General features: G+C 41.0%; 1 protein-coding gene across 17 annotated transcripts in view; it reads left to right on the top strand.

The window, feature by feature from the left end:
- The window catches only part of APBB2 (amyloid beta precursor protein binding family B member 2), a 430,702-nt gene that overhangs the window by 200,754 nt on the left and 203,156 nt on the right, over nt 1–26,792 (top strand). For all 17 annotated transcript variants that reach the window (XM_017854485.1, XM_017854599.1, XM_017854539.1 and 14 more), the window contains one exon: nt 16,771–17,586. In XM_017854485.1, coding sequence (XP_017709974.1) covers nt 16,771–17,586 — 816 coding nt within the window. The remainder of the gene's footprint in view (nt 1–16,770; nt 17,587–26,792) is intronic.

Genomic DNA, 26,792 nt, shown 5'->3' with positions numbered 1-26,792 from the left:
TCACCTGAACCAATATTCCAAAGCTGGATCATCATCAGGCTTGCCCATAAAAGTCTAGAGCTCTATTAAAAAAAAAAAAAATTATCTTCAAAAGTCACTGAGACTTTACTGAAGAATGGAAACAGCTTAGAAATTGAGCAGGGAAGAGAGCTAGATGTGGTGGTGCATACCTGTAGCCCCAGCTACTTGGGAGTCTGAGGCAACAGGAGGATCGCTTGAGCCCAGGAATTTGAGGCTGTAGTGCATGATGACTGTGCCTGTGAATGCACTCCAGCCTGAGCAACATAGTGAGACCCTGTCCCTTAAATTAAAAAAGAAATTGAGCAGAGAAAATGTCCTTGGAATATAATTTCCAAAGTTGACTGTTCCGAAGGTCTTAATTCTTACTTGAATACACACATTCTGCTTATGCTTCCTAAATAACTGATCATCACATCTGCCAGGTGTGATGTTGGGAATGGCAAGCTTTCCCCCATCTGGAATGCCTTTTTCTTTCTTGTCTGCTGCTAGGCTCCTTTCCACCCTTCAAGATCCAACTCAGCTCTTTTTTTTTTTTTTTTTTTTTTTGAGGCGGAGTCTAGCTCTGTTGCCCAGGCTGGAGTTCAGTGGTATGATCTTGGCTCACTGCAACTTTTGCCTCCTGGGTTCGTGATTCTCCTGCCTCGGGCTCCCGAGTAGCTAGGACTACAGGCGCGTGCCACCATGCCCGGCTAATTTTTTGTATTTTTAGTAGAGACGGGATTTCACTGTGTTAGCCGGGATGGCCTTGATCTCCGGACCTCGTGGTCCGCCTGCCTCAGCCTCCCAAAGTGCTGGGATTACAGGTGTGAGCCACCGCACCCGGTCAGCTCTTCTTTTTGTGGGAAGCCTTCCCTGAACCCCTCTCCTCATCCCTAACATGGTGTTCCATAAGACCCTCTGCCAACTTCAACCATTGTTAGTTTGTGTAATAACTTACCCTTTCTCACTGCCAAATCTGATTTTCTTTTTTAGAAAATAACATTTGTTTTTTTATAATCAACAAATAAAACATGTATATGTTTATTGTGTACAACATGTTGTTTTGAAATGTGTATACATTGTGGAATGGCTAAATCAAGCTCATTAAGATTGAGTTTGTTGAGAGGTATGTGATGCATCTGTCTTGAATCAGTTCCACTTAAAACATTGAACTGAGTGAGTCCTCAGGCAGTTAAGTTTAATGGGACACAAGAAACCCTCAAGTGGGTAAGATCTGGCTGTTGAAATCACCCCTGTATCTGACACTCTGCATCAGCAGTGTGACATTGCTCTCCTAGTTAGAATATTCTGAGGCTCATATCCTGCCATCTCCCTGGCCCGGTGACCGAAGCTGCCTTATTGATAATTTTGCCTCTTTTGTTCACAGAGTTCTTATCATTTTGTCACATTGAAGGTTTCCTTTCATGAGTAGTTTCATGAAGCCAGCTTTATTTAGCCTCTCCCTCCCAAAAGGAAAAGAAAAATCAGAGTTTATTTCATTTCCTTAATACTTTGTGGTCTAGTTCAAAAGGTGACATTCCTCAGGGTAGAAGTTTCACCATTAACTCCTTGGTGGAAATGAAATTGTATAGCAAAAAAATAAAAATGAAGAAAATGTGAAGTTTCATTCAAGAATGGGGCAAACATTGGACTTCCTTGGGCCCATTTATCAACCCTGGGCCCATTTGTCAGTTTCCAGTTTTATAAGCATGTTGTGGGAGTAAAGGGAGAGCAGCAGGTTATTGAAGAGAGAAGTTCTTGTCATTACTGACAAACTCTTTCTTGACAAAAGGCTAAAGGTCTTAGGAAAGGGAAAAGGAGCAGGGGGAAAGCCAGGTTTAACTACAGGATGCAGCACAGGTTTGTATTAGGATGTGGTCTGAGTTACAGGGCCAGTCGGCCTGGTTGTATCTGTGCTGGGGCCTTTGTGGTTGGGATGGAGAGAAGCTGTGCAAGTCATGAAATTAAAGTGATCCTAGCTTATCCAATTTTGCTTAGGTTTCATGAAAAATACTTTGTGTATTAATGAGGGCTCTTTTAGTTGCAAAACAGAGAAAACCCAGCTCCAAGTGGCTTAGGCAAAATAAATACATAAGTCTATTGACCTGAGAAGTCCAGCAGTATCATATTTCAGGCATGTCTTATTTTAGGGATTCAGTCATTAGGGCTTGCTCACTTTCTCTCTGTCTCTTGGCTTCGCTTTCTTTGGTAGAGTCATGCTGGGGCAGGTTATCTCCTCATGGTGACCCCTTGAAGCTCTAGGCTTGCATCTTTTAGTTCAAGAAAAAGAGAAGAGAGCACCACTATTATCCTTCTGGCAAGTCTCATGGTTGGCTGGCTTCATGTGGGTCATACGCTTTTCCTTGAACCAGCCACTAGAGCCATGAGAATTGGCTACTGTGATTGGCTGTGCCTTGGCCATGTGCCCCCTGAAATAAGGGGTACAATCATCTCTGCCTGAAACACATGGGCCTAACCCCTAGAGTTTATGCTCTATAGGTATCTTTACTTTGTTGGTTTTGTTCACTGCTATATCCTCAGCACTTATAAGCATATCTGGCATGGAGTAGTGCACAAAAAATATCTGTTGAATGATTGAATGGGTGTAGGGGAAGGCTGATTCCCCAAGAAAATTTGTGAGGCTTTTAACAGAAAAGGAGGAAACACATGCCAGGCTATAATAGATGTTTCTTCATCGTGCATGCAGGAAAGCAATGACAGCAGTAATATTAGCTCTTGTCACACTCTTAAATCTGAAGTTATACCCACCTCTGGAATAGGAATCGATCCTCTTGAATCTATGTTGGAGCTTCATAAGTCACACGCAACATAGCATGATGAATAGACGTGGAGGGGATGGCAAGATCACTGGGGGCTCCATCCACTTGTCAGGAATCCAAGAGAACCACCTTTGTGCTAAAAACTAACCCTCGTTGTTACTGGTATTTTACTCATTCATTCTTTATTTAGTTTTGCTTATTTTGTTCACTGCTGTGTTCTTGGCCTTTAGGAGAGTGCCTGGTACATAGTAGGCTCTTGGTAAATATTTAATGAATGAATGAGGAAATGAATTAAGGAGTCAAAAAACATTTATTGTGTCTTCTTACATGCTATACTTTATAATAAAAGGAACTGGAAGTTCTGGAAAATGAAAGGGAAATGAAAAGCATAGCCCCAATGAAATACCGTTTCACACCAACTAGGATGGCTATAGTAAAAAAGAGACAATAACAAGTGTTGACAAGGATGTGGATAATTTAGAACCCTTATACACTGTTGGTGGGAATGGAAAATGGTACAGTGGCTTTTGTACTAAGTCATTCTGGAAGTCCTGAAAATGTTAAATATATATATACATAATGTGATATGTTTATAAAAATATAAAAATGTGTGTGTGTACATACAAATGCAAGTTACTATACTCAGCAGTTCCACTCCTTAGTACACACCCAAGACAATTGAAAACGTGCTACTGAAACACCAGGGGTTCAGTCTAGGTCCTGCTGCTCACTGGACAGAAAGTCAGATCACTGAGAGGATGGGTATTGCTAAGGAAGAAGGCTTTAATTGGGTGCTGCAGCTGAGAAGACAGGAAAGGAGCTCAGTCTCAAATCCATTTCCCTGACCAACTAAAGCTAAGGGTTTATATAGCAGGGAAGAAATGTAGCAAAGTGTACCAAACAGGATCTAGGTAGGAGCAAGGGAGCAATTAGGATGAATGAGGGGTCCAGCATCTCATTGTCTGGATGCAGTGATCTGGTGAGTTTCAGTTATTTGATACTTTTTTTTTCTGAGAGACCTGAAGGTCATTTCCTAATGAAGGATCTCAGATAAAACAAATACAAATTGCTTTTAAGACCAGAAGGGTCAATTTCTATGTTTATCAAAAAAAGCTATCTGTGGGACTATTGGGTCAGTTTTACATGTCTATACAAAAAAAAAACTTGTATATGAGTGTTAACTCATAATAGCTAAAAAGTGAAAACAACCCAAATGTCCATTAACTAATGAACAAATAAAAAGTGGTATGTCCATACAATGGAATATTGTCCAGCCATAAAAAGGAATGAAGTACTGATACATGCTACAACATGGATGAACCTTGGAGATACAGTAAATGAGAGAAGCCAGTAACAAAAGATCTCATATGATTCTGTTTATATGAAATGTCTGTCATCACCAAGTTCACAAAAACAAAGTCGTGTTTGCAGGGGTTGGAGGGAGGGACGAATGGGGCGTGACTGTTAATCGGTACAGGATTTCTTTTTGGGTGATAAAAATGTTCTTGAATTAGATAGTATTAATGGACGCACAACTCTGTGAGTATACTAAATAGCACTGAATTGTGTACTTTAAAATATGGTATATAAATGTATGATATAAAAATTTTTTAACATTTATTTTAGGCTCGGGGGTACATGTGAAGGTTTGTTACATAGGTAAACACATGTCACGGGGGTTTGTTGTTCAGATTATTTCATCACCTGGGTATTAAGCTCAGTACCCGATAGTTATCTTTTATGCTCCTCTCCCTCCTCCCACACTCCACATTCTAGTATCTCCTGTTTCCTTCTTTGTGTTTGCAAGTTCTTATCATTTAGCTCCCACTTGTAAGAGAAAGCGTGTTGTTTGATTTTCTGTTCCTGCATTAGTTTTCTAAGGATAATAACCTCCAGCTCCATCCATGTTCCTGCAAAAGACATTATCTTGTGCTTTTTTTAAATGATGGCATAGTATTCCATGGTATATATGTACCACATTTTCTTTTTTTTCTTTTTTTCTTCTTCTTTTTTTTTTTTTTTTTTTTTTTGGAGTTGGAGTCTTGCTCTTTTGCCCAGGCTGGAGTGAAGTGGCATGATCTTGGCTCACTGCAACCTCTACCCCCCTACTCCCAACCCTCACCCCCCTGGCTTCAAGCGATTCTCTGGCTTCAGCCTCTCAGCCTCCCAAGAAGCTGGTATTATAGGTGTCTGCCACCACACCCAGCTAATTTTTGTATTTTTAGTAGAGACAGGGTTTCACCATGTTGGCCAGGCTGATCTTGAACTCCTGATCTAAGAGGATCCACCCACCTCAGCCTCCCAAAGTGCTAGGATTACAGGCATGAGCCACCATGACTGGCCCACATTTTCTTTATCCAGTTTGTCATTAATGGACATTTAGGTTGATTCCATGTCTTTGCTGTTGTGAATAGTGCTGTGGTGAACATTCATGTGTATGTATGTTTATGATAGCATGATTTATATTCCTCTGGGTATGTACCCAGTAATGGGACTCCTGGGTCGAATGGTAGTTCTGCTTTTAGCTTTTTGAGAAATTGCCACACTGCTTTCCACAACTATTGAACTAATTTACACTCCCACTAACAGTGTATAAGTGTTCCCTTTTCTCTGCGACCTTGCCAGCATCTATGATTTTTTGACTTTTTAGTAATAGCCATTCTGATTTGATTTACATTTCTTTAATGATCAGTGATATTAAGCTTTTCTTCATATGCTTGTTGGCCAAATGTATGTCTTCTTTTCAGAAGTGTCTGTTTATGTCCTTTGCTCGCTTTTTAATGGGCTTGTTTGTTTTTCTCTTGTAAATTTGTTTAATTAAGTTCCTTATAGTGTTGTGGGAATGAAGGAGCACCAGAGAGACCACGGTGAAACAGGAGGATTTTTATTGAGTGCACTCAGACCTAGCGGATTAACATCCAAAAACTGGGCCTGGAACAAAGGCAGCACTAGAATTTTAGACACACTTCTAAAAGGGGGTGGGCTAACCTGAAACAAGTTTACAGTGGTGCAAATCATAGTGGTGTGACAGCGAGGATACAGAGGCGGAACAAAGGCAGTTAATTAAATTGTGACAGGTTCATAACTCAGGATTACATGTGACTCTTCCTATGTGGTCCAGATGGCTGTTATCGAGGCTTGCTCTAGTGCCTTGCACAGGCTTATCTTTTAACCTTCACTATGGCGCCTAGATAGCTGCAGCCCAGGCCTGCTCAGGCATGTCTTATAATCTTCACTGTGCTGCTTAGAATACTCAATAGAATACTCAAAGTTACCAGAAAACAGGAATCTATAAACTTACAAGTTTACTCATAGGGGAATGGAAAATTTGATTTCTTCTCCCTATGTTGAGGGAGTGCTGGGAGAGTCTCCAGAGCACATTCCTTTGAGCTCTGGCTTCTTAGATAATATTGAGACTTCACCTGGGTCCAGGCTTTGCCTGTTTCTGCCTTTAGGATGAGTCACCCTAATATAGAAAGCTTGTTTTTCTCTTTTTAATTTTATTTCTCTTTCTTTCTTTAATTTCCTCTCTCAGTAGGTGCTGGATATTAGACCTTTGTCAGATGCATAGTTTGAAGATTTTTTTCTCCGATTCTGTAGGTTGTCTGTTTACTCTGTTTATAGTTTCTTTTGCCATGCAGAAGCTCATGAGTTTAATTAGATCCTACTTGTCAATTTTTGCTTTTGTTGTGATTGCTTTTGGTGTCTTTGTCATGAAATCTTGACCCATTCCTTTGTACAGGATGGTATTGCTTAGGCTGTCATCCAGGCTTTTTTATAGTTTGGGGTTTTACATTTAAGTCTTTAATTCATCTTGAGTTGATTTTTGTATACACAATAAGGAAGGGGTCCAGCTTCAATCTTTTGCATATGGCTAGCCAGTTATTTCAGTACCATTTATTGAATAGGGAGTCTTTTCCCCATTGCTGTTTTTTGTCAGCTTTGTTGAAGATCAGATGATCATAGATGTATGGCTTTATTTCCAGGCTCTTTATTCTGTCCCTTTGGTCTATATTCCTGTTTTTGTACCAGTACCATGCTGGTTTGAGTACTGAAGCCCTGTTTGAAGTTGGGTAACATGACGCTTTCAGCTTTGTTCTTTTTGCTTGGGATTGCTTTGGTTAATCTGACTCTTTTTCTTGGTTCCATATGAATTTTGAAATAATTTTCTTTAGTTCTGTGAAGAATGTTGATAGTTTGATAGGAATAGTATTGAATCTGTAAATTGCTTTGGGCAGAGTAGCCATTTTAATGATACTAATTCTTCCTACCCATGAGCATGGGATGTTTTTCCATTTGTTTGTGTCTTTGATTTCTTTGAGCTGTGTTTCGTAATTCTCATTGTAGAGATCTTTCACCTCCCTGGTTAGCTGTATTCCTAGGTGTTTTATTCTTTTTGTGGCAATTGTGAATGGGATTGCCTTTCTGATTTGGCTCTCTGCTTGGCTGCTGTTAGTGGATAAGGATGCTAGTGATTTTTGTACACTGATTTTGTATCCTGAAACTTTGCTTAAGTTGTTTATGAGCTGAAGGAGCTTTTGGGCTGAATCTGTGGGGTTTTCTAGACATAGTATATAAATTATATCTCAATAAAGCTGTTATTTTAAAAAATGAATGGAATAGTCACTTTCCTCAAGACATTTACAATTTAGAAGAAGACATAGACATAGGATCTAATCATAGAAGTCTGCAACTTCTTATCTACTGAGGAAGTATGCAAGAACTGCTAACTCATGCCCCCATATTTAACAATATGCCCGATGCTTTTCGGATCAAAAAATGGAGAACATTGAGCTGATAGGATTGCAAATGATGAACAGTCATGTTTGACAGGGAAGTACCCCATTCTGCTCTAGGTTACAAAACATATGCCTTTGACTCGAAATAGTCCTTGTTCTTTTGGAAGTCATGGTAGAGTTGAGTAAGAATTTATTTGAGCCAAGACTGAGGAGCAAGATAAATTGGTCTGTACATTAAATTAAAGGATTTTATTTTAACTCTTGCTCGGATGCTACGTGGGGTAAAAGCTGAGATAACTAACCATTGATCGCCCTTTCCCTGTCCCTTTTTCAAGGAAAGGAAAGATGAATTTCCTGTTGACTTAACTATTAATAACAGTGGTTTCCTTTCAGTGTTTAATAAGAAACTCTCAGAAATTCTGCGTAGACATTTTATTTCAACATTTCTGGAGATGTTAATGAAACACTTGCCTTTCCCATTTTACTCGAGGATTTATTCTTCAAACATTTATGACTTCTTACTGTGGGCTAGGCTTCTGTGCTGGTTGGTGGAGGTCACAGTCTAGTGGGAAACTCATACAGTTTAATAGTAAAACAGCATGAGTGATGCTGTAATAGAGATGCATTTATGAAGGTGTGAGAATTGGGAGGAGATTCCAGAGGGACAAGAGAAGGCTTCATAAAGAGGTGACATCTTTTCTGAATCTTCAAAGATGAGTAGGAATTTGCTGGAGGGAGGGAAGGATGCTGAGAATATGTGGAAGGACAAGGAAGATGATGTATGCGATGAGAGCATTCCATGTGCCTCTGAAATATTTAACTCCATGTACATCATTTTATTCTTCCCAGATCTCACACTTCCTATTCTAATGGTTCTCCATCTTGGCCACAGATGAGAATCACCCCAAGAACATTTTAATGCCCTAACTACGCCCAATCCCAGAGTAACTGAATCAGAATCTTGAAAGTATCTTTGTAGGTGGAGCCTAGGCATCTATACTGTTTAAACCCCCCCAGGTGGCTTTTACATGTGGCCAGGGTTGAGAACATTTCCTCATTCCCTTCACATCTGTTCCTCTGTGTCTGGAATTTATTCCTTCCGGTGGGTTCTTGGTCTCACTGACTTCAAGAATGAAGCTGCGGACTCTTGTGGTGAGTGTTATAGCTCTTAAAGATGGTGTGTCCAGAGTTTGTTCCTTCAGATGTTCAGATGTGTCTGGAGTTTCTTCCTTCTGGTGGGTTCATGGTCTCGCTGACTTCAGAAGTGAAGCTGCAGACCTTCACAGTAAGTGTTACAGCTCTTAAAGGTGGTGCATCTTGAGTTGTTTGTTCCTCCCAGTGGATTTGTGGTCTCACTGACTTCAGGAATGAAGCTGCAGACCCTCATGGTGAGTGTTACAGCTCATAAAGGTAGAGCGGACCCAAAGAGTGAGCAGCAGCAATATTTATTGTGAAGAGCAAAAGAATAAAACTTCCACAGCATGGAAGGGGACCTGAGTGGGTTGCCACTGCTGGCTCGGGTTGCCAGCTTTTATTCCCTTATTTGGCCCCGCCCAAGTCCTGCTGATTGGTCCATTTTATAGAGCGCTGAATGGTTCATTTTACAGAGTGCTGATTGTTTTGTTTACAATCCTGTAGCTAGACACAGAGCGCTGATTGATGCGTTTTTACAGAGTGCTGATTGGTGCATTTACAATCCTTTAGCTAGACACAGAGCACTGATTGGTGCATTTACAATCCTCTAGCTAGACAGAAAAGTTCTCCAAGTCCCCACTCGACCCAGGAAGTACAGCTGGCTTCACCTCTCAAGCCCCCCTCTAAACAGGACACCCCAACTACTGTTGGGAATTGGGCAATGACTGCTCTAGNGGAATGAAGCTGCAGACCCTCATGGTGAGTGTTACAGCTCATAAAGGTAGAGCGGACCCAAAGAGTGAGCAGCAGCAATATTTATTGTGAAGAGCAAAAGAATAAAACTTCCACAGCATGGAAGGGGACCTGAGTGGGTTGCCACTGCTGGCTCGGGTTGCCAGCTTTTATTCCCTTATTTGGCCCCGCCCAAGTCCTGCTGATTGGTCCATTTTATAGAGCGCTGAATGGTTCATTTTACAGAGTGCTGATTGTTTTGTTTACAATCCTGTAGCTAGACACAGAGCGCTGATTGATGCGTTTTTACAGAGTGCTGATTGGTGCATTTACAATCCTTTAGCTAGACACAGAGTGCTGACTGGTGCATTTTTACAGAGTTATGATTGGTGCATTTACAATCCTTTAGCTAGACACAGAGCACTGATTGGTGCATTTACAATCCTCTAGCTAGACAGAAACGTTCTCCAAGTCCCCACTCGACCCAGGAAGTACAGCTGGCTTCACCTCTCAAGCCCCCCTCTAAACAGGACACCCCAACTACTGTTGGGAATTGGGCAATGACTGCTCTAGCTACTTCCTGCTGGATGGGGGCAAAGAAGGGGCCCTGCAGTTGTGGTGTTCTCCAGAGGGGAACTCTTTAGGCCACTGAAAGGGCCAGCGGGTCAGTCCAGGGATCCTTGGTAGAAGTTGTTAGTTGAGCTCATTTGGGGTTCCATTTGTAAGACCATCTGTAGCTTGATGACCGCAATCCTAGAGGAAACAAATTTCACAAGGAGGTTAAAAATACAGGGCCTGAAGGTGAGGAATAGCAAGATGGCTGTCATGGGACCTAGAAAGGGGAGAAGCCATGTAGCTTGACTCCAGAGGTTGGTATAAGAGTTTGAAAGACGTTGTCTGATTTCAGAAGCCTTTTCCTGTAAACACCAGGTGGCATCTCTTACTATCCCTGACTTGTTAGTGTAAAAACAACACTTTTCCCCTAAGAAGATGCAGAGTCCTCCTCCTTTCTCAGCAATGAGGAGGTCTAGGCCTCGGCAGTTTTGGAGAGTCATTGCTGCCAAAGAGTCTATTTGGGATTGCAGAGTAAGGATAGATTTTCGTTATTTCTTGCAAACTGTCTGAGAAATCCTTTGAGAGCGTGTGGTAGTAGGATAATACATGTTACACTGTTAACTTTTAGCAAAGTTTACTTTTGTTGAAAACTTTGTAGGTTTGGGACTTCAATTATTCTTTGCTATTAATAAGATCTCGTTCAGTCCATATTAACTTAGAATTGATACAGGTGGCTCCTTCTTGATTTTGTAAGTATTTTAAGGTTTGGCTGAGTGCAAACAGCTGGCACGTTTGAGCAGACCAATTATTAGGCATTTTTCCTAACTCTGCTTCTACAAGAGTTCCCTTATCACTTACTGAATACCCATTGTGTCTTTTTTCCTTAATCACCCGGGAGGAACCATCTATGTCCTGTCCTGAAGGGAGTTCCTCCTAGATCTGCTTCGACTTTTGTATGGTAATTAGTCAAAATTTAGATCCCCTGTTAGGAAACCCTAGGGGGTTAAGGATTTTTGATAGGTAGGCTATGGGTTGTCAGTGGCCTCAGTGCTTTCAGGCTACGCTCTTGTTTACACTGACAACAAGGTGGTATTGGAGTGTTATAGGGTTACAGAGAAGACCTTCAGTTATCAATTATAGGTTTTAAATTAACCCTAGCTTTTAAAGGAATAGGGTACACTTTTTTTTCTTTACTACTTCTATCTCTCTCTCTTTGATTCCTTCTTTGTCTCTTCCTCAGTTTCCTTCTCTCTTTGACTTTCTGTCTCTCTGTCTCTTCCTCTGTCTCTTTCTGCCTTTCCCCACTCTCTCTCTCTTCAACTCCTTGCCTCTGTCTCTTCCTCTCTCTGTATCCTTCTGTTTCTGTTTCTTCCTCTTTCTTTCTCTTACTTTCTTTTTCTTTCTGTCTTTCCTTTCTGCTGCCTTTGCCAGCTGCTTATGCTGCTGTTTTCCCCTCTCCTTCCCCTTTTAATGGCTTCGGTAGTGTAAGACTGCCACCTCCTTGGGTTTTTGCACTGTGTGCAATACCTTTACCTTCCTGGGACCTCTGACCCTGGCCTTTTCCTTTTCTCCCACTTCTTTACCCTTTCTACCGCTCAGTCCCCTCATTTCCTGCTTTCTCCAGGCCGGATCCTAGGGCACACCCTCATCTGTACATCTCAACACATCTGACACCTTCATCACTTTTTTAAGTTCCCTGCTACACCATACCCCTAGGCTGTTTCCTCTCTGGGAAAACTTTCTCTTCATAGATAAAATTAAGTCTGTCAGTTTCGCTTTTGCTCAGTTTTGTGTCACTGTAGTGACATACCTGTCCTTGTCCTGACTGCCTCTCTTCCCTCCTAGCGTGAAGTGTCCTTTATCTTGGGCAGGGCTGACTGTTTCCAGTCTGCTCTTGTCCCTTCTCTTCACTCATCACCTGGTTTCTACCTTACTGTTCTGTTCCTCTTTCATGTTTCCACTTTTCCTCTCTTTGTTGCCTTCTGCTTTTAGAGCCTTTAAACAATAAACCATAACTAAGAATCTCATCTTCAAAAGTAAAAAGTCCTCCCCATAACCCTGGGTCATCCTCCAGCTACTGTCCTGTGTCCCCGAACTTTGTTCGTAGTGAAGCTCCTTGAATAAAGCTCACTCTCTGCCCACCTCTGCCATTCTCCTGAAGCTGATATGATAGAAGTCACCAATGTCTTTCTAATTACTCAATTCACCAGACTCTTCAATCCTCACCTCTGAATCCAAGTGGCTAATGGGAACCTTATCTTTCTACCCTGGTCAAGGGATGACCAGAGCTGGAACTGCAGTAGTGGAGAGTAAGACTTTCACCCCCATACCTAAGTCTCTTGTGACTACCTCGTCCTCTCCCACTTTCTTGACTGGACTATTACAAAGAGCCTCCCAACTGCTCCTGCGTCCCTTTGGTAAATGGCAGAGTCCAAGGCCAAAGAATGAGCCTAAAAATGGGGCCAGCCTACCTCTTTGGCAGATTCAGGAGACACTGTCTGTGTACCTCTTTCCACGGTTTCTCTGATGACCACTGATGTTTTAATTGCCTGGTTTACATTACTTCTTTAATGTCTTTTCATCATAGTCATTGCCTTCTTGAAGAATATGCTAGAGGAAAAAGGCCCAACATATACACAGATATACCACACACACACTCGGAATGTACACATCAACCTTCCATTCGTTCTTCCTGCTGTTGCCTCAGGGTCAGGTCCAAAGTGTTAGAGCATGCTTCAGAATAATCCCTGCCTTTGCCCTTCCCCTCCATCATAACGCGTCTCCTTTCACGTCTTGATTTGTTCAGGCTCCCTTGATAATAATCCTCCCTTCCCTGAAGATCCTCTCCAACCCTAGGTGAATAGCCCATTTATTCCTCTGCACCTGCCACCCGCCACACTGGGTGATTTCTGTGACTTTATTATGTATTTTTCTTCTACAAGTCTGAAAACACTTAGAGGTGGGGACTTTATATTCCTTGGTTTTCCAATTCCTAGCACAGTACCCAGCAAGAAGAAAGTGCTCAGTCAGTGGTGGCTAGAGGTATGGTGGTCAGAAATAAAAGTGTGCAAGGAAGGAGGGAGCTGTAAGATGATAATAATCCCTAACATGTATTGAGCTCTTACAGTATGCCAGCCATTATGTCAAAGGTTTGACAGTCATCTGTTTTAGTCCCCAGCAAAACTCAATGAGGTGTAGATACTATTATAATTTCATTTTACAGCAAAGAAATTGGGAGTTTAAGTAACTTGTCGGTTGTGTTAAAGAGTTTGTTCTTATTTCTTAGGCCTTTTGATTCCAAAGCAAACAGTTAAATATTAGAAGGTTTAAAGAAACATTGTAAGATTTTCTTTTATTTAAAGAGAAACACAAACCTCTATCCTCTTAAACCTGAGGAATGTATATATTTTTTTCATAATTAAACCCTCATAGACCCAACTTCTTTGTTCCTTCTTAGTCTCTTTCCTCCCTGTGTGTCTCTGCAACAAGACCGTTTTAATCACTCAGACCAATAAGAGTAGGGGGTAATCTGGGGGCCCTGGCAGGCAGCCCTGCGCTATATTACTTGGGTACAAAGTGGTGACTGGAGCTCACATTTATTGTTATAAATTCTCTGTAGGCATTGCTCATTTTACTTGTCATGTAAACCAGGTACTATTAATGTCCCCATTTTTAACTAGTAAGTAGCTTGGATAGGTCTTGAGCCTTTCTCTCTTTGACCATGAGATCTGTGCTCTTAACCCTTACAGCACTGCCTCTCACTTGGGGCTGCTTTCTTGCAGCCTTGATCTTTCTAGGATTTTGCTAACCTCTAGCTACTTCATGACCCTTTTGAGCCCAAGGACTTCCCAGCTAATATGTAACTCCTGGAGGAACTCTCTAGTTCATGGGATTAGCTTGGCTGCCTTAGCTGTAGGATTGAACTTTTACTTTTGCCTCCACATGATACCATTATTTAATATCTAAGATATTACTCAAACTGTGTTCAGGTTTTAATATATGAAAACAACATATACAGGCTGGGCCTGGTGGTTCACGCCTGTAACCCCAGTACTTTGGGAGGCTGAGGTGGGAGGATTACTTGAACCCAGGAATTTGAGACCAGCATGCGCAACAAAGTGAGACCCCTGTCTCTACAAAAAGTCAAAAAATTAACCAGGTATGGTGTGTACGCCTGTGGTCTCAGCTACTTAGGAGGCTGAGGTAGGAGGATCCCTTGAGCCTAGGAGGTTGAGGCTGCAGTGAGGCATGTTCCTGCCACTTGTATTCCAGCCTGGGTGACAGAGCAAGACCCTGTCTCAAAAGTAATGATAAATAAATAACCAACCCTGCCTCAAAAGTAATAAATAAGTAAATAAACAAACCAATAAATATGGCATATACAGAGCTGCATTTGTTCATCCAGTTTGTATTGGATGGTCCTTTTCCATTCAGCCTCTTGCCACTACTGCCTGCCTTCCATTATTTCTACAAAAGAATTACGTGGCCCCTGAGAGGGTAATGGGATACCAAAGACTGTGAAAATGTGGCTAGAAGTCTTTTGTTTTGTTTTGTTTTGTTTTGTTTTTTGAGACGAAGTTTTGCTCTTGTTGCCCAGGCTGGAGTACAATGGCACAATCTCGGCTCACTGCAACCTCTACCCCCCAAGTTCAAGCGATTCTCCTGCCTCAGCCTCCTGAGTAGCTGGGATTACAGGCATGCGCAATCTGCCCATCTTATTTTGTATTTTTAGTAGAGACAGAGTTTCTGCGTGTTGGTCAGGCTGGTCTCAAACTCCCGACCTCAGGTGATCTGCTCACCTCAGCCTCCCAAAGTACTGGCATTACAGTCATGATCCACAACACCTGGCTGTGGCTAGAAGTCTTAATTTGTATATCCAGGATATAAAAGCTACTTAAATATTAAAAATCACCTAGAAATTCTGATGGTATTCTTTCTGAAAATATGTATGGTTATAAACAAAGTAAATAAAAATATCTCCCTAATAACATTGCTAGAATGTAGAATAGTACCTAGCATCATAAAGCAGCCTCATAGAAATTTTTTGCCATGCCTTTTAGGAAACCAGCAGATTTGCACTTTCTGGTAATGTCACTCTAAATACCTAAGAGTCTAAAAATAACTTTTTCTCATGTATCTATGCTCTGGATATGTGTCTCAGGGAAAACTTAATGTAGGTTTCAGGTAGGCCCTTCTCATATGAAATGCTACCCTTGAGTGAAGTTAAATTATAAATTGAAACATAATGTTTCCTATAAAATGGTATAATAGTTGTAGTCAAACAGTAATAAAGAAACAATTTTTTAAAAATTTAATTGTCAAGAGTATCGTTTAAAAGGCAGAAACCTTCCAGTGGATTGGGTAGAAGAAAAGGAAATTTGGCAAAAGGAAAAACCACACTACATTCTCTGTTTCTGTAAAATGAGGCCTAAGAACTAAGGTGGGGTGCTGGGTAAGAAGGAAGCCTTATAAATAGTAACGTTAAAGAATGGGGCCCAAGATCCTAACCCTTGGGATTACAGCCCTTGACTCTCTTATGGGCCATATGGTCATTCTGTATAAAAATGGCCATGGTCTGGAATGGAGAATGGATGTTGCCTTGCTTCCTGGAAGCATAGGGACTCTAGAATGAGTAACTTAGTAAAATTGCCCAACCTAAGTATTTGATAATGGAGAGATACGTCTAAGCTCCCAAACAGGGAAATTCTTGCCCTCCTCTCCTGTGAAGATCCCTGTTTTGCCTGGGGAAGGAAGAGGGAATTGTCAGAATACAATTTCAGGAATTTTAGAAGCTGTGGTTTGGTTGATATGCCGCTGAGGTAGAGATAATCAAAGTCTCTGTGGAGGGCAAAAGGATCAGATAAGAAAGAAGTCACTCCTCATAGACTGAGAAATCTGAAACCTTAGGAATTCTTGCTGATGAGTTTTATTCCCTTGTAGTCTAAGTAACCTTTCCTTCTTCCTAGCAAGAGACATATAGAATAAATCACTAACAGCACAAACAATATTTGTGATAAATGCAATTGTCTGATAGTTTCCTAGGAGTTCTGCAGAGGCACGTGATGACTGCAAACAGCTGAGTCTGTATTTTAATTCAGTGGAATATATTCAGACTCCTCTGGGAGCTCTAACATGTTGTCTGTAGCCAAGGTTTCAATGCTACAATAATAGTTTTGTGCGGGTTCTTCCAGAAATTAAGCCATTTCTTCAAAATTTCTGTGTAGTACAAACAGTAAGCCCAGGTCAAAAATGTTCACCAAGACATTAGCAAACTCTAATGGAGGTTTGGTTTTCCAGGCATTCAGAACACAGTTTCTAAACATGATTGAGAACAATTACCTTGGATGTATGGAGCATCATTGAACAATGACCTTTCAGGTTGACTAAGAATGCTGAAGCCCCAGAGGAATCTTGAGCAATTTTTTGTTGTTGTTGCCTGAAGGAACCAAAGAATAAGAATGCAGTGAGAATATTTGGAAAGGGGATGATTTTTCAAGCTTGTAAAAAATGAAGACCAGCCACCAGAAGAAAATGCTTTTATGTGAATTCAAAGAGAAATGATTTTTTATTTTAAGTAAAATTTAGGTCCTCAGACTTCTTAGCTTTTCTATAAATTGGCTTTTGGTTATCCACGTTAAGCCCTTTGTTTGCTCCTATTTAATATAGGAACAAATGGTGAAATAAAGAGGAAAATGGGTCCATTCTATGGGAACATATGTGCAGTGGAAGCATTTCTTCTTTTAGTTTTCTGTATAAAAATATTTACTTGCACTGTATATACTAAGTAGTTTAATCACGGCAAGTGTCTAATGACCTTTTTTTTTTTCCAGCTGACTCAGGTGTGGACACCTTGGCAGTGTTTATGGCCAGCAGCGGAACTACAGACGTCACAAATCGGAACAGCCCAGCCACACCGCCAAACACCCTTAACCTCCGTTCCTCCCACAATGAACTGTTGAACGCTGAAATAAAACACACAGAAACCAAGAACAGCACACCTCCCAAATGCAGGAAAAAATATGCACTAACTAACATCCAGGCGGCCATGGGCCTCTCAGATCCAGCTACACAGCCCCTGCTGGGAAATGGCTCTGCCAACATCAAGCTGGTGAAAAATGGGGAGAACCAGCTCCGGAAGGCTGCAGAACAAGGGCAGCAGGACCCCAACAAAAACCTGAGCCCCACTGCAGTCATCAACATAACTTCTGAGAAGTTAGAGGGTAAAGAGCCCCACCCACAGGATTCCTCGGGCTGTGAGATTTTACCCTCCCAGCCCAGGAGAACTAAGAGCTTCCTAAATTACTATGCAGATCTGGAAACCTCAGCCAGAGAACTAGAGCAGAACCAAGGCAACCGCCATGGGATTGCGGAAGAGAAATCCCAGCCAGGCCAGGGCCAGGCCTCCACCATCATTGGGAATGGTGATTTGCTGCTGCAGAAACCAAACAAACCCCAGTCCAGCCCTGAAGACGGCCAAGTAGCTACAGTGTCATCCAGCCCAGAGACCAAGAAGGATCATCCGAAAACGGGGGCCAAAACCGACTGTGCACTGCACCGGATCCAGAACCTGGCACCAAGCGATGAGGAGTCCAGCTGGACAACGCTGTCCCAAGACAGTGCCTCACCCAGCTCCCCGGATGAAACAGGTACCCCTGGGGAAGGCATAGCCTCAGCTGGCACTTTCTTTTGGTCTTTTCAGCTATTGGTGGAGTAAATCTCTAGACTGACCAAAAATGTCCATTTATATGCAGAGAGAAACGTGAGCCTCTTGCCGTAAAATTGGGCAATTTATTTGCAAAATATTATTGCATTCCTCAACCATATCTTAGGTTAGTTTCATTTTGGATCGTACATAAAGCTGTTTGTTCTGGGAAGCATTTTTGTAAAATAAACAGGTCCTTGGTGTTAAGTACAGTAAAATATCATCTGTTTAGAAATTACACTTCCAGTGCATAGGTAGACCATTTCTCTATGTTATCTAGAAATACTGGGTTTTGGTAAGCAAAATAATAAACAAAGTTGTGGGGGGAAGGATATAACCCAATTAAGAGAACTATTTTAAAGCCCTCAAAAGAACTTACTTATGGTGAAGCTCATAAAAAGTTAAAACATTAGCCGTCTGTTCATTAAAGGCATTTCTCTTTTTGACATTTACTGAGGAGGATTTTACTAGCCTTAAGTAATATTTAAAAGTGGGAAAATGGTATTTCTTGAAAATATATTCAGAAGTTGAGGTTTTAACTAGTCTAATTGAGACCAGTCTTTCTGGACTTTTGTATATATTTGTAATATTTTGGATTTGTCGGAGGTGTTAAAATGGTGACAGAAATGAACAGGATCCTAAAAGTCAGCTACTTTAAATATCATTTTCTCATAGCTCCCACTATCCTGATCATAAGATTGAAAAATTTGGAGAGCTTTATTGTATCTGAATTCGGCGTAAACAAGCACTCAGAAAGGCTAATTTTTTAAAAAGTAGTCCAGCAGTTCCCCTAGTGGGTCCCAGGGCTGTATTAATATAGATATAACAAAGAAAACAGATAGAACCACCACGGAAGGAAATCACATTTTTACAACCTATAAGGAAGATAAATTACAAGGACTAAAGATAAGGAAAAGAGGAGTTAAGACATTAACTTGTTTAAGAAGAAAAAAAGTAGTGTTTTTGAAGTGCCCTTTAAAATCCCAGTACTTTCAGTGATGCATACTGCTGTGGGATGTGGCAGCAGGGAGGTTGAGATGAGGCCGTTTCATCTCATAACTGTCTGGCCCTGCACATTATTGGAATCATAATTATGTTCAGTAATGTCCCTGAGTTCACAGCTCTTTATACTTTTTACCCATTTAGAGAATTCGTATTCAGCAGCTGATGGACGTTGTCACCTGCTAGAGTTTGAATCTATTAATACATGAAAGACTTATTGCACATCTTCCAGCCAAGCTCTACCTCGTGTGTTCATCGTTTACTGACACCTTGCTGTCTCCCTCTGGTCATGGCACCCTTTCTGCTGCTCTTCCTGGCATAGCCAGTTCCGTTGTAGTTAAATTTTAAACGAACCTAAAGTTTTGTTCAGGCATGGTGGCTCATGCCTGTAAACCCAGCACTTTGGGAGGCTGAGGCAGGAGGATCACTTGAGCCCACAAGTTCAAGACCAGCAAGACCCCATCTCTCACCCTCCAAAAAAAGTAGTTGAGCATGGTGGACGGTGGCATATGCCTGTAGTTCCAACTACTTAGGAGACTGAGGCAGGAAGATCACTTGACACCAGGAGTTTGAGGCTGCAGTGAACCATGATATATGCCATTGCACTCTAGCCTGGGTGATAGAGCGAGACTATGTCTCAAAAAACATAAATATATTTTTAAGTGAATAATTAAGCTGTCTCTGCCCTTCACCCTAGCCCCCTTTCCCAGTGATGACCATTAGCTTATGTTTTTATTTCCTCTCAGAAAATATTTGAGTCATATATCCACATATTAATAATAAATTTTAAGGCCAGTGTGGTGGCTCGCGCCTGTAATCCCAGCACTTTGGAAGGCCAAGGTGGAGAAATGGCCTGAGCTCAGGAGTTTGAGACCAGCCTGGGCAACATGGCAAAACCCCTTCTCTACTAAGACATAAAAAATTAGCCAGGCATGGTGGCGGGTGCCTGTAGTCCCAGTTACTCTGGAGGCTGAGGCACGAGAATTGCTTGAACCCAGGAGGCGGAAGTTGAAGTGAGCCAAGATCCCGCCACTGCACTCTAGCCTGGGTGACAGGCGAGACTCCATCTCAAAAAGATAAAAATTAGGCCAGGTGCAGTGGATCACCAGGTCAGGAGTTCAAGACTACCCTGACCAATATGGTGAAACCCTGTCTCTACTAAAAATACAAAAATTAAGTGGATGTGGTGGTGCGTGCCTATAGTCTCAGGAGGCTGAGGCAGGAGAATTGCTTGAACCCGGGAGGTGGAGGTTGCAGTGAACCAAGATGCACCACTGCACTCCAGCCTGGGTAACAGAGCAAGACTCTGTCTCAAAAAAAAAACTAAAAAATAAATAAAATAAATAAAAATTAAAAATTTTAAAAAAAATAATAAACTTTAAAATTTACACAAATTTTGTGATGATGTTTTAGAATCTCTATGTTTTAGAGATAATATACTAATATAAAATACTAATCTATGTCATAGTATAACATATATAATACAGTATAACCCATACTGGTAGAAACAATATTGTATATGGGATTTTCCTCCAAAATAATTGGGATTAGAAGGATAAAAAAAGAAACAAAATTGCCCATAAGCTGCTGATTGTTAAAGCTGCATTATGGGTACGTGCGGGTTCATTATTCTATTCTCTAATTTTGTATGTTTAAAATTTGCCACAATAGTTAAAACCAGGAAAAAGTTATCCTAATTAGATTGTTTTATGAATGCTTTGCTTTTTTTCATGTACAAACATATTTTGTAGATCAATCCATTTTTCTACTTAAGTCTTTTTAAGTATTATGTATGCTATTCCACTATATACAAGTTCCACGATTTATTTAGCAAGTTCCCTGCTGATGAGTATTTAGGTATTTTTCTGTCCGTAGCCCCTTGGCTTACTGAGTGCTGGTGTGGGTAAGGGCCTGTGGAGAGGGCACAGTTGAAGTATGCACTCCACTCTACCTACTGGGACTCTTTTTTTTTTTTTTTTTTTTTTTTTGAGACGGAGTCTTGCTCTGTCGCCCAGGCTGGAGTGCAGTGGCCGGATCTCAGCTCACTGCAAGCTCCGCCTCCCGGGTTCCCGCCATTCTCCTGCCTCAGCCTCCCGAGTAGCTGGGACTACAGGCGCCGCCACCTCGCCCGGCTAATTGTTTGTATTTTAGTAGAGACAGGGTTTCACCGTGTTAGCCAGGAAGGTCTCGATCTCCTGACCTCGTGATCCACCCGTCTCGGCCTCCCAAAGTGCTGGGATTACAGGCTTGAGCTCTTGAAATGCTCCTGTAACTCCCTCTTTCCAGGAAGGCTTTCAGGGGTCCCTCTGATGTGACACTTACCACTCATTTGCTCAGTGTCCTGACATTACTTGCTGTTGGGTTTCCACAGAACATCTTAACAGTGCTTGGTCTGTGATGTGAACTGGATTAGAGTTTTTTGACATGTTAAGAAGATACGTTCAGTTTTCTCTCGAAAGTTGGTTTTGACAGGATGATGGTGGCCCTTGATAAGTTGCTAAGGATAGATGTTTCAAATCAAATATGCCCAAAAGAATGTATTAGCTATGAATGAAAAGCAATGAGATTGTGTTTTTAAAAAATATACTAGAAGCCAAACTTGTGCCAGCCTTGAAAATGTTCACTTTGGGATCTCTGCATCTACTTCAGCATGTTGCAATGTCTCAATATTAATCGTCATAATTTGGGGAGTCCTCTTTTGGAATTGCCTCAGAGTCTGCTGCGGATCCCCATGAAATGAAATCTCTTTGTTTATAATCACACTTCAGGTTTCAGGTAATATGTAGATTAGTGAATGAAATAAAATAAGCAGTTTTTGTTTCACTTGTAATAATAAAGTTAGTGTTTATTATGTATGTTTTATATAGTATATATGTGTATGTGTATATGTATAAAATAAACACAAATACTAACAGTTGAAAGAAAAGAGAAAACGAGAGCAAATATTTTGTGACGTCTTAGTATGCCATGCCATAGTATATATATAAAAAGTGTGTATTTGCCTGCTGACTTGCTGTGTGTTAAGTACATACTCATCACAGTGGTGTGTGTTTTATGACTAAATCATGATGCAGTTATCTTTGGATCATAGACTGCACTTTGGGGAGCCTAGAAAAATAGACTCATTTCTTCCTCGGGGGCATCCTTTCCAAGTTAGAATGCTATTTATACAATAAAATCCAATGGCTAACCCAGAGACTGACTACTTTCTATTTTCCTTTACTACTGAATCTCCCCCTCCAGCTGTTTAGTAACTTCTTTTTGTACAATCAGTCATGTATACAATATGTGGCTACACTTTTCCTCCTCTGTAGTCTGTCCTTTAAGAAAACAAGAGGCTGTTTGAAAAAGGAAAAGCATCTGTGAAATGACTATTTTCGTAGGAGTTAAGAAAAGTTAAAGAGTGCCTTGGCCCTGATTCTAAAGAAAGGGTTGTATCTTGCTACTGCAAAGTGAGAACTTGGAATCTAGTTAGAGTTTTTTTCAGAGATACAGTTCCCTCAGTGGCCCCAGGTAAGCATGATGGCTCAGATAAATAAATACCTGTTGGTCATACTGTATACAGTCTCTCTGTTAATCACTTGGTGTTTCATGTTTGCTTTATGAAAACGTTGAAAAGATGCATCATTTTGAACCTTCCTGGCTACAGGTTTCGGTGGTACCAACATGTAATTTTATGTTTAGTTTGGGGTTTAACAAAATTGAAGACACAGAATATGGAACTAGATGGATCTTGCGTAGTAACTGTTTCAAATTAGATTCATTGCTAAAGTGTACAAAAGCAGAATTATACGCAGAGAAAACCAAGTCCAGATGGTGTGGCAATGGGCCTCATGATCCATTAACTTGTCATTAAGAGCATAGGCTTTAGAGTGAGCTTCCTGAGTTCAAATCCCGGCTCTGCTACATCTAGGCAGTTCTCTTAGCCTCTCGTCTATAAAACAGAGATAATAAGAGTGTTTTGGCATAGACCTGCTGTGAAGATTAAGTGAGAGCATCTTAGGCCGGGTGCAGTGCCTCACGCCTGTAATCCCAGCACTTTGGGAGGCTGAGGTGGGCGGATCACAGGGTCAGGAGATCGAGACCATCCTGGCTAACATGGTGAAATCCCATCTCTACTAAAAATACAAGAAATTAGCTGGGTGTGGTGACAGGCACCTGTAGTCCTAGCTACTCAGGAGGCTGAGGCAGGAGAATGGTGTGAACCCGGGAGGCAGAGCTTGCAGTGAGCCGAGATCATGCCACTGCACTTCAGCCTGGGCCACAGAGCAAGACTTTCTCTCAAAAAAAAAAAAAAACAAAACTTCAAAGAGCTTTTAGAGCAGTATCTGGCATATAGCAAGCGCTTAATGAATATTGGTGATTATTATATTAGAGATCATCAGTATCGGTACAGTGGTGGGATATAAAAGTTTGCTTTTCTCTTAATTATGAATAACCCATATTTTGGACTCTGAGTTAAGACTTTCTGGACCTTAAGAGCAAGGGTTGGTTCATCGTCATCTTTGTATTTTCAATGCCTAGAATATGGCAAGTGAGCTTAATAAATAAATAATGACTAATTGAATGAAAATGGGAGCCATCTACATATCACAAAATGAACTTGATGTGTTGAATAAGATACTCGATGTTATATCTTAGTCAATGCCTGGTTTTGGCATTGGCTACGTATTTTATAATGATCTGTTGGTGAAGCTGAATAATCCGAGTTACTGGGGAAGGCACACAGAGATTCTGTGGGTTTACCATGTGCCAGATCCTGTTGGTGGTACTTTCTCACTCTCAGGTGGCCATGCTGAGACTTGAACCTCGGTCTTCCGACGCAGCATCCAGTGTTTTACCACAGAGGCTAAATATATCAGATTTAGTCTGGTTCAACTGGAGGCATATAGTAGTATCTTGAGAATCCAGAAAGTAGAAAATTATATTTTAGGGGATCTTTCCATTCCTCTATGCAATTGAGGTTTAGATCAAATGCCACCTCCACTGTGAAATCTTTCTAGACCCTCTGAACTGTATAAAGTCCTTTCTCTGTATTCTCAAAGAAATGTTTCTAAGTTTCTGCCATCGTGTTTATCTTAGTGGCTTTCTACATCACTCATAAGTTTCCATTTAGACTTAGACCTCCTTGAAAGCAGCGGCCAGGTCTTCATTATATGTATATGTGAACTTCTTCACACGGTATGTGGCACATAGTAAAAGGCTCCATAAAGTTACTCATTTGCTGGTTGGATGGATAGATTTGTGATCATTAATGCATGCTGTCTGATGTTTGTTACATCAGTATACCTGTAGAAATAGAAAAAGTAAGAACAATTTGTATAAAATAATTGTTTAGAAGACTTAGATAGGGTGATTCTTATTTATGTTCTAGGCTCCTGGGAAGGATGAAGAATTGGGGCTAGTAATTCAGTCTGCCACAAATATTGTTTTATTCGAGTCTGTAAGTCTATATGTTAGAAGGGTCAGTGCCAAGGAAAAGGGGCATTTTGGTTTCAGTTGACTTCACACTTCGCCTTAAATTGAGATTGATCCATGGTTGTCATAGATTGTTTTCTGTTGTTATAATGAAATACCTGAGACTGGATAATTTATAATGAAGAGAAATATATTTAGGTCACAGTTCTGGAGGCGGGGAAGTCTAAGAGCATGACACCAGCATCTGGTGAGTGTGTTTGCTGCAGAATGACATGGCGAAGATATCACATGGCCAGAGAGAAAGAGAATACATGTCAGCTTAGGTCTCTCTTCCTCTTCTCATAAAGATACCTTTTACCATGGGAGCCCTGCCCTGCTGACCTTACCTAATCCCAGTTACCTCCCAAAGGTCCCACTTCCAATCATCATATGAATTTGGGGATTAAGTTTCCAACATTACATGAAATATGGGGGACACATTTAGACCATAGCAGTGTTGCTTTAGAGTTTGAATCCTTTGATGACTTCAATTGATTGGTTTCCAGTTTTGAGGCAAAGTGGAACTCTTTTGCATAGTTGATGACTGTGAGAGCCACAAACCTAATTATGTCAACAGAACTGGCAGCACCTCTTATTTCTGGCTTTAGCTAGCTTAAGAGTGTTAAAGCTTTGGATAAATCTGTATTTTTCACACTTTTAGAAACCTCTTCTAACTGTTCATTTCATCTCAGATGGCTTTTGGTAATTTTAACTATAAATATTTTTCCCCCTTTTTTCTTACAAATCCTAGGCCTATGGCTGGGTGCAGTGGCTCACACCTGTAATCCCAGCACTTTGGGAGGCTGAGGAGGTTGGATCACTTGAGGTCAGGAGTTTGAGACCACCCTGGCCAACATGGCAGAACCCTTTTTCTACTAAAAATACAGAACATTTAGCCGGCTGTGGTGACACGTACCTGTAATCCCCGCTACTCAGGAAGCCGAGGCAAGAGAATCGCTTGAACCCAGGAGGTGGAGGTTGCAGTGAGCCGAGATCACACCGTTGCACTGCAGCCTGGACAAGAGAGTGAGACACCATCTCAAAAAAAAAAAAAAAAAATTCCTAAGCCCAGTCTTCAGCTGGTTTGCCGTGCTGAATTAATTTTAATCTTTTAAGGACCTTGAGTGACTCACTAGCCTTCCTGTTATGTCTTCTCAGTAGAGAGTTCCATGATGCGACAGGAAGAATTCAAGAAGGCAGATGTGAGATGTTTCCAAAACAGTTTAGGCATACTGTGTTCTGGGGTAGATGGTGTGTTTTCCAAGTGAGATTTTAGCACTTTAGGGGTAAAAGGCATAAAAATATTTTTGATTTTACCCCATGAACTTAAGAAAGAAAAGATTTTGTTCAGTTTTGTGTTTTTGGAAAGTTCTATGCAGAAATATATGTTCCGGTGAATAAAGTAGTTTTGGGTTGCCTTCCATTATAAAGTATCATATGAGGTACTTCAGGGGACGGACAGGTGAGTACAATGAGATGAGTGGCAGCCAGAGTCTAACAATGGTTAATGAGCACAAGACAGCAGATATATTCAAGGTGGAACCAGGGGAGGGCTGTGAGAGGCTTGAGTGCTATGAAAAGGAAGAAATGTCAGTCAGTTGGGATGTGGATGTTCGGACACTTGAAGTTATCTGTGCTGGAGATTGAATAGACTTTCAGTGATGGAGATCTGGGAAGAGCATTATCCCTCAGAGCTGTTGAAAAGTAAAGAATCTTTTTCTTTTTAAAAAATTAACCACTAAAGAAGTTTATGATTGTTTTTTCTCTCTTATCTCTACTGATATTTTGAAAATATCAATTTTAGTTCTTAGTTTGGCTAGTTGTTTAGCTTCTGGGGAGAGGGTCCAGTGGACAGTGGCAGCTTAGGAAGCACTTGGATGTATGCCTCTAGGAGTCCTGTGTGAAGCCTCCCAGAAGTGCCAGGTGATGCTCTCAACACCTTGGAGGAAGGCATGCAGCCACCAAGATTGTGAGGGAGTGGCTCAGTGGGATCAGAGACAAAAACACTACTGGACACTTTCAGAAATTTTCTGGTCAAATTTCATCATGAGCTATTTGCCCAGATTAGTTTTCTTCACCAAAACAAAACAAGCAAACAAAAGAAAAAACCCTTAAGCTGGCCGGGCATGGTGGCTCATGCCTGTAATCCCAGCACTTTGGGAGACGGAGGGAGGCAGATCGCAAGATCAAGAGATTGAGACCATCCTGGCCAACATGGTGAAACCCTGTCTCTACTAAAAATACAAAAATTAGCTGGGTGTGGTGGCATGCGCCTGTAATCCCAGCTACTCAGGAGGCTGAGAGGCAGGAGAATCACTTGAACCCAGGAGATGGAGGTTGCAGTGAGCTGAGATTGTCACACTGCACTCCAGCCTGGGCGATAGAGTGAGACTCCATGTCAAAAAAAAAACAAAACAAAAAACAAAAAACCCTTAAGGTAATAAAAGAGGCTACAGAAATATTCAGATAGCAAACTTGAACAGCTCTATATCCGTGGAGAATTGAAATGCATCTGTAACTTTACCATGATTTTTCACTGAGTAGTAGTGTTCATATAAGTTAACAGTAGTTCAAGAATTTGTGAATTTGTTCATCATGACTTTGTTGATGTTCGTTAGTTTGTTTATTCATTCTTTCATTTTTTACTTCATATATATGTACACATGCCATTTTTTTTTTTTTTTTTTTTTT

This window comes from Rhinopithecus bieti, unplaced genomic scaffold (assembly GCF_001698545.2).
Source record: "Rhinopithecus bieti isolate Rb0 unplaced genomic scaffold, ASM169854v2 scaffold_2339, whole genome shotgun sequence".
Taxonomy (NCBI): Eukaryota; Metazoa; Chordata; class Mammalia; order Primates; family Cercopithecidae; genus Rhinopithecus; species Rhinopithecus bieti.
This window is presented reverse-complemented; position numbering and strand designations above follow the sequence as displayed.